At 43.7% G+C, this 7,626-nt stretch overlaps 1 protein-coding gene across 1 annotated transcript; it reads left to right on the top strand.

The window, feature by feature from the left end:
* Positions 1-1,142: 1,142 nt before the first annotated feature.
* On the top strand, positions 1,143-3,727 carry LOC311123059 (protein NLRC3-like; the record flags this gene model as incomplete). The annotated part of the gene is made up of 3 exons (XM_084197342.1): positions 1,143-1,258; positions 1,512-1,678; positions 1,932-3,727. 3 exons carry the CDS (start codon positions 1,143-1,145, stop codon positions 3,725-3,727), a joined length of 2,079 nt encoding a protein of 692 aa, XP_084053468.1.
* Positions 3,728-7,626: the final 3,899 nt, after the last annotated feature.

The raw sequence follows: 7,626 nt of genomic DNA, 5'->3' as shown, positions 1-7,626 counted from the left end.
TGTGAAGTCAAGCAGTGCATGGGTGTATTCACTAAGGGCACTATTCCAACTTATGAAATTACGCCTTTCCTACCTGGCTAAAATGCTTGGAGAATTAAGTAAAACCACAAGTCCGAATCCCTATCTCCATCCATGGTTCATTTAGGAAAGGACCAATGTTAACTAACTAGCTAGACACCAGAGGACAACTACATAACGAGAAGCAAGATTTCAAGTTGTTTCTGTCAAAAACCAAGCTGGTTTACCTTGACACCTTTTATTGGTGCACCAGAACCAATCACAGTTGAGCTCGCTCAGTTTAGCTCAACGCTGATTGGCTCATTTCTAATAGTTTTTTAAATCAAAGGCCAAATGCTCGCAGGCTTCCCTTGTCTTCAATGCTACGGGCAACAATGTCATACTCGTTTGGACCAGACAGCATCAGATAGATGGCCTACACATAGAGAGACAGAGGGGCGCTGTTTAGCTCGCTCGGATGCTTTCTCCTGTGACATACATTCAGCCTCTTGCGAATTAAAGGACAATTATGAAGCAAAGAGAGACGAAAGATACATTATAGCCTGGCTTCCCTTGGCATAGAAGAAATACCTGTCAGCTATTTTAACTGTATGTAATGTCTACTTGGTAAATGTTTATAATGTCTGTCAATCTAAGCTGTAACGTATTTTTAGTTGTGTTTACCCGAGGTAGACTAGCTGTTGTTATGGCGTCAGCTAATGGGGATCCAAGTCAAATCAAATCAAATTAATAACATATTGGACTGTGCATGTTTAAATGCAATATGAAGTCTCTGTTTGAACTTTGACCACAGACAGTAAAAATGTTGTCATTGTTAATGGTTCTTCAACATTGTTCAGAAATATTGACTGTTCTGTTATTTCTTATTGTAGCTGAGTGAACTGTGACTTACATCTAAAATGAGTCTCTCTGGGGAGAGAGAGGAGGGGACCACTGCCTCTAAAATGAGTCTCTCTGGGGAGAGAGAGGAGGGGACCACTGGCTCTAAAATGAGTCTCTCTGGGGAGAGAGAGGAGGGGACCACTGCCTCTAAAATGAGTCTCTCTGGGGAGAGAGAGGAGGAGACCACTGCCTCTAAAATGAATCTCTCTGGGGAGAGAGAGGAGGGGACCACTGCCTCTAAAATGAGTCTCTCTGGGGAGAGAGAGGAGGAGACCACTGCCTCTAAAATGAGTCTCTCTGGGGAGAGAGAGGAGGGGACCACTGCCTCTAAAATGACTCAAGACACCAGTTCTAAGAGGTAAGAGATTACATGTAAAATATACAGTTCTCTTAAAGATATAAAACTAAAGGGAAAAGTTTTCCCAAATTACATCAAATGTAGTTCTACATCATTAATTTAAAAGTCCCCAAACCGATTTACCAATTGCAGACTGTAGCTTTATAAAGAAACATCAGGACTTCTAGAAGTTAAATTATACAGTTGTTGAAATGATGTAGATGAGGTACTGATGAGATATTGATGAGGTGATCTGCCTCCCTGTTCTGTTCAGTGTCCAGAAGCCCAGAGCAGAGTCACCTGCCCCCAGCCTGCTATCAATGAAGAGTGATCAGCCACCTGCTTTCAGCCAGGAACCATTACCAGATGACAATAAGGAAGTGGAGAGTTTAGACAGTGAGGATGCATTAAAGATCACACACAACCTTCTGGACAGAAGAAGTAAGACTGTGTTTCATACAATATTATAAAGAACGGGACAAAGGCCCCTCTAAAACACACACACACACGCACACACACACACACACACACACACACACACACACACACACACACACACACACACACACACACACACACACACACACACACACACACACACACACTCTCTCTCTCTCTCACACACACACACACACACACACACACACACACACACATGCACTTATGAGTCCCAACTCTCATTGTTTTCCTACAGGTAAAACTCTTCTGACAGTCCAACAAGACATTAAGGCTAAACTGAAACACAAGTATCAACACATATCTGAAGGAATTGGAAACCAAAGTCTGTTAAAGGACATCTACACAGAGCTCTACATCACAGAGGGTGGAAGTGGAGGGGTCAATAATGAACATGAGGTGAGACAGATAGAGATGGCATCCAAGAAACAAACCACACAAGAGACACCAATCAAATGCAACGACATCTTCAAGCCTTTACCTGGACAAGACAAACCTATCAGAACTGTGCTGACAAAAGGAATCGCTGGCATTGGAAAAACAGTCTCTGTGCAGAAGGTCATCCTTGACTGGGCAGAGGGAAAAGCAAATCAGGACGTTCATTTCATGTTTCCTCTTCCTTTCCGTGATCTGAACCTGAAAAAGGACCAATACAGTCTGATGCAACTTCTTTCCCACTACTTCTCAGAGCTGAAAGAGATTGACAACATTGAAGATGGTGAAACCAAAACTGTTTTCATTTTTGATGGTCTGGATGAGTGTCGACTTCCTCTAGACTTCAAAAACAATGAGAGGTGCTGTGATGTCACGAAGCCAACCTCAGTGGACGTGCTGCTGACAAACCTCATCAAGGGGAATCTGCTTCCCTCTGCTCTCCTCTGGATAACCTCACGGCCTGCAGCAGCCAATCAGATCCCTCCTGAGTGTGTTGACCAGGTGACAGAGGTACGAGGGTTCAATGATCCACAGAAGGAGGAGTACTTCAGGAAGAAAATCACAGATCAGAATCTGGCCAATGAAATCATCAAACACATGAAGACATCAAGGAGCCTCCACATCATGTGCCACATGCCAGTCTTCTGTTGGATATCAGCCACTGTCCTTGAGATGATGCTGAAAGAGGCAGAGAAGGATGAAGTCCCCAAAACTCTGACCCAGATGTTCACACACTTCACGCTCATCCAAATCATTGTGAAGAACAAGAAGTACAACAAAGCCACAGAGACAAACCCAAAGGAACTGTCTCAGTCAGACAAAGAGATGATCCTGAAACTGGCAGAGCTGGCTTTCCAACAGCTGCAGAAGGGCAACCTGATCTTCTATGAGGAGGACCTGAGAGAGTGTGGCCTTGATGTCACAGAGGCATCAGAGTACTCAGCATTGTGTACAGAGATCTTTAAAGAAGAATCTGGGCTGTACCAAGAGAAGGTCTACAGCTTTGTGCATCTGAGCATGCAGGAGTTTCTAGCAGCAGTGCATGCTTTAGAATCATGTCTGTACAAGAAGGAAAATGTTTTTTCCACCACTAGTGAGGATGAAGATGAGAAGTCAATCCAGTTGTCTGACTTACACAGGAGAGCAGTGGACCAGGCCTTGAAGAGTGAGAATGGACACCTGGACCTGTTCCTCCGCTTCCTTCTGGGTCTCTCACTGGAGTCCAATCAGAATCTGTTACGAGGCCTTCTGACACAGACAGGAAGTACAACACAGAGCAATGAGGAAACAGTCGAGAGAACAGTCAGGTACATTTCAGACAAGATCGAAAGGGAATCCTCACCAGAAAGGATCATCAACTTGTTCCACTGTCTGAATGAACTTGGTGCCAACTCTCTAGTTGAAGACATGCAAACCTCCCTGCGATCAGGAACTCTTTCAGAAACAGTCCTAGAACCTCACCAATGTTCAGCCCTGGCCTACCTGTTACTGATGTCAGAGGAGGTGCTGGAGGAGTTTGACCTGAAGACATACACCACATCAGAGGAAGGTTATCAGAGGTTGCTGCCGATAGTGAAAACCTGCAAGAGAGCACTGTAAGTTCTGTTATTGAGTTGATGTAAACAGTATCATTATTCTGAAGGATTTGTATATCTAACAGATGATCTTCTCTCTCCAGACTGTCTGGCTGTAAACTCACATATGAATCCTGTGAGACTCTGGCCTCAGCTCTGCAGACACCAAACTCCCCCCTGAGAGAACTGGACCTCAGCTACAATGACCTGGGAGACAGAGGAGTGGAGCTGCTCTGTGTTGGACTAACCAGTCCACTCTGCAACATACAGACACTAGTGTGAGTTAAATATCTTCAGTATCCACTGTGAGTGTTTATATATTATGTATGTAGTTAGTATGTGTATGTTTTTAACATTATTTGAATATCTTGGTAAATATGCAGAAACATACATAAAATGTGATAAATATATCAAACTAAGGTTAAATGTCTTGAGTGAGTTAGTATGTTTTTAACATTGGTTAATCATGTGTCCTTCTGTTATTATCTTAATGTATCTCATTATTCTTAAAGCTTTGCATATTTATCAGTGTATCACTATATCTCCTCTCTCCAGACTGTCTGGCTGTGAACTCACATATGAATCCTATGAGACTCTGGCTTCAGCTCTGCAGACACCAAACTCCCCCCTGAGAGAACTGGACCTCAGCTACAATGACCTGGGAGACAGAAGAGTGGAGCTGTTCTGTGTTGGACTAACCAGTCCACTCTGCAACATACAGACACTAGTGTGAGTTAACTATCTTCATTATCCACTGTGAGTGTTTATATATTCTGTATGTACTGTATACTGAACAAAAATATAAATGCAACATGCAACAATTTGAAAGGTTTTACTGAGTTACAGTTCATATGAGGAAATCAGTCAATTGAAATAAATTCATTAGGCCCTAATCTATGGATTTCACATAAATGGGAATTCAGATATGCATCTGTTGGTCAGAGATACCTTTAAAAAAATAAGTATGGGTGTGTATCAGAAAACCAGTCCGTATCTGGTGTGACCACCATTTGCCTCATGCAGCGCGACACATCTCCTTCGCATAGAGTTGATCAGGCTGTTGATTGTGGCCTGTGGAATGTTGTCCCACTCCTCTTCAATGGCTGTGCGAAGTTGCTGGAAACTGCCGGGAACTGGAAGACGCTGTCGTACACGTCGATCCAGAGCATCCCAAACATGCATGTCTGGTGAGTATGCAGTCCATGGAAGAACTGGGACATTTTCAGCTTCCAGGAATTGTATACAGATCCTTGCGACACTGGGCCGTGCATTATCATGCTGAAACATGAGGTGGTGGCGGCGGTTGAATGGCACGACAATGGGCCTCAGGATCTCGTCACGGTATCTCTGTGCATTCAAATTGCCATCGATAAAATGTGATTTTGTTCATTGTCCGTAGCTTATGCCGGCCCATACCATAACCCCACCGCCACCATGGGGCACTCTGTTCACAACGTTGACCTCAGCAAACCGCTTGCCCACACAATGCCATCACGACGCCCTACACGCTTTCTGCCATCTTCCCGGTACAGTTGAAACCGGGATTCATCCGTGAAGAGCACACTTCTCCAGTGTGCCAGTGGCCATCGAAGGTGAGCATTTGCCCACAGAAGTCGGTTACGACGCCGAACTGCAGTCAGGTCAAGACCCTGGTGAGGATGACAAGCACACAGATGAGCTTCCCTGAGACAGTTTCTGACAGTTTGTGCAGAAAATATTCGGTTGTGAAAACCCACAGTTAAATCAGCTGTCCTGGTGGCTTGTCTCAGACCATCCTGCAGGTGAAGAAGCCGGATGTGGAGGTCCTGGGCTGGCGTGGTTACATGTGGTCTGTGATTGTGAGGCCGGTAGGATGTACTGCCAAATTCTCTAAAACGATGTTGGAGGCGGTTTATGGAAGAGAAATTAACATAAAATTCTCTAGCAACAGCTCTGGTGGACATTCCTGCAGTCATCATGCCAATTGCACGCTCCCTCAAAACTTGACACATCTGTGGCATTGTGTTGTGTGACAAAACTGTACATTTCAGAGTGGCCTTTTATTGTCCCCAGCACAAGGTGCACCTGTGTAATGATCATGCAGTTTAATCAGCTTCTTGATATACCACACCTGTCAGGTGAATGGATTATCTTAAGAAAATGGATTATCTTAACAAAGGGGAAATGCTCACTAACAGGGATCTAAACAAATTTATGCACAACATTTGAGAGAACTAAGCTTTTGTGCGTATGGAACATATCTGGGATATTTTATTGCAGCTCATGAAACGTGGGACCTACACTTTACATGTTGGGTTTATATTTATGTTCAGTATAGTAAGTATGTGTATGTTTTTAACATTATTTTAACATTTTGGGACATCTCCAGAAACATACATAACATATATAAAACTAAGGTAAATATCTTGAGTGAGTTAGTATGTTTTTAACATTGGTTAATCATGTGTCCTTCTGTTATTGTCTTAATGCATTTCATTATTCTTAAAGCTTTGCATATTTAACAGTGTATCAACATATCTCCTCTCTCCAGACTGGCTGGCTGTAAACTCACATATGAATCCTGTGAGACTCTGGCTTCAGCTCTGCAGACAACAAACTCCCCCCTGAGAGAACTGGACCTCAGATACAATGACCTGGGAGACAGAGGAGTGGAGCTGCTCTGTGTTGGACTAACCAGTCCACTCTGCAACATACAGACACTAGTGTGAGTTAACTTTCTTCAGTATGAGTTATTATGTGGATGTTTTAAACATTTGTTAATCATGTGCTCTTCTGCCCTCTAGTCTAGGTCAGTGTGGTCTGACAGAGGGTTGCTGTTCAGATCTGGCCTCAGTCCTGAGTTCACCCAACTCACAACTGAAACAACTGGAGCTGAGAGACAATGACCTGCAGGACTCAGGAGTTACACTGCTGTCTGCTGGACTGGAGGATCCAGACTGTAAACTACACACACTGGGGTAAGTACAGCTGTTTCAGTCAGGTCGGTACTTTGCTGAGTTACACTGCCCTCTGCTGGACTGGAGGATCCAGACTGTAAACTACACACACTGGGGTATGGACAGCTGTTTCAGTCAGGTCGGTACTGAGCTTAGTAAAACAAATACTCTGAACATCTGATGTTTCATGACAATGTTTGTGTCATGGACAAATATATGGGTGTCCTACAAGATGATTGACACCAGTCCACCAACCTAGACGGCTGTTGTGTCTCTCTGTAGGCTGTGTGGCTGTCTGGTCACAGAGGAGGGCTGTGCTGCTCTGTCTTCAGCTCTGAGGTCAAACCCCTCCCACCTGAAAGAGCTGGACCTGAGCTACAATCACCCAGGAGACTCTGCAGGGGGACTGCTTTCAGCTGCTCTGGTGGATCCCACAGATAAACTGATGAAGCTGAAGTAAGTCAGAATAGATGTCCTAATAGTGTGAGCAGTGGTTGTGTCCTATGTAGTGTAGTAGGTTCAGTAACATGAGGACATGATGGTAGAATACAGGGGACGTTTACCCAGCAGGCTTAGCACTCCAACACAGCATACATCATCACCACATGAATACTCTTCTTCTGCATCTCTGATATCCTGATGGAATTGTACTCTGTTCTGTATGCAGTAGGTAGGATAGAATACCTGTATGTCTCTAGTAATGAATTGTACTCTGTTCTGTATGCAGTATGTAGGATAGAATACCTGTATTTCTCTAGTAATGAATTGTACTCTGTTCTGTATGCAGTAGGTAGGATAGAATACCTGTATGTCTCTAGTAATGAATTGTACTCTGTTCTGTATGCAGTATGTAGGATAGAATACCTGTATTTCTCTAGTAATGAATTGTACTCTGTTCTGTATGCAGTAGGTAGGATAGAATACCTGTATGTCTCTAGTAATGAATTGTACTCTGTTCTGTATGCAGTATGTAGGATAGAATACCTGT

This window comes from Coregonus lavaretus, assembly GCF_964263955.1.
Source record: "Coregonus lavaretus genome assembly, contig: HAP1_SCAFFOLD_452, whole genome shotgun sequence".
In the NCBI taxonomy this organism is placed as follows: domain Eukaryota; kingdom Metazoa; phylum Chordata; class Actinopteri; order Salmoniformes; family Salmonidae; genus Coregonus; species Coregonus lavaretus.
The sequence above is the reverse complement of the archived record's forward strand: the minus strand, read 5'-3'. Positions and strand labels throughout refer to the sequence as shown.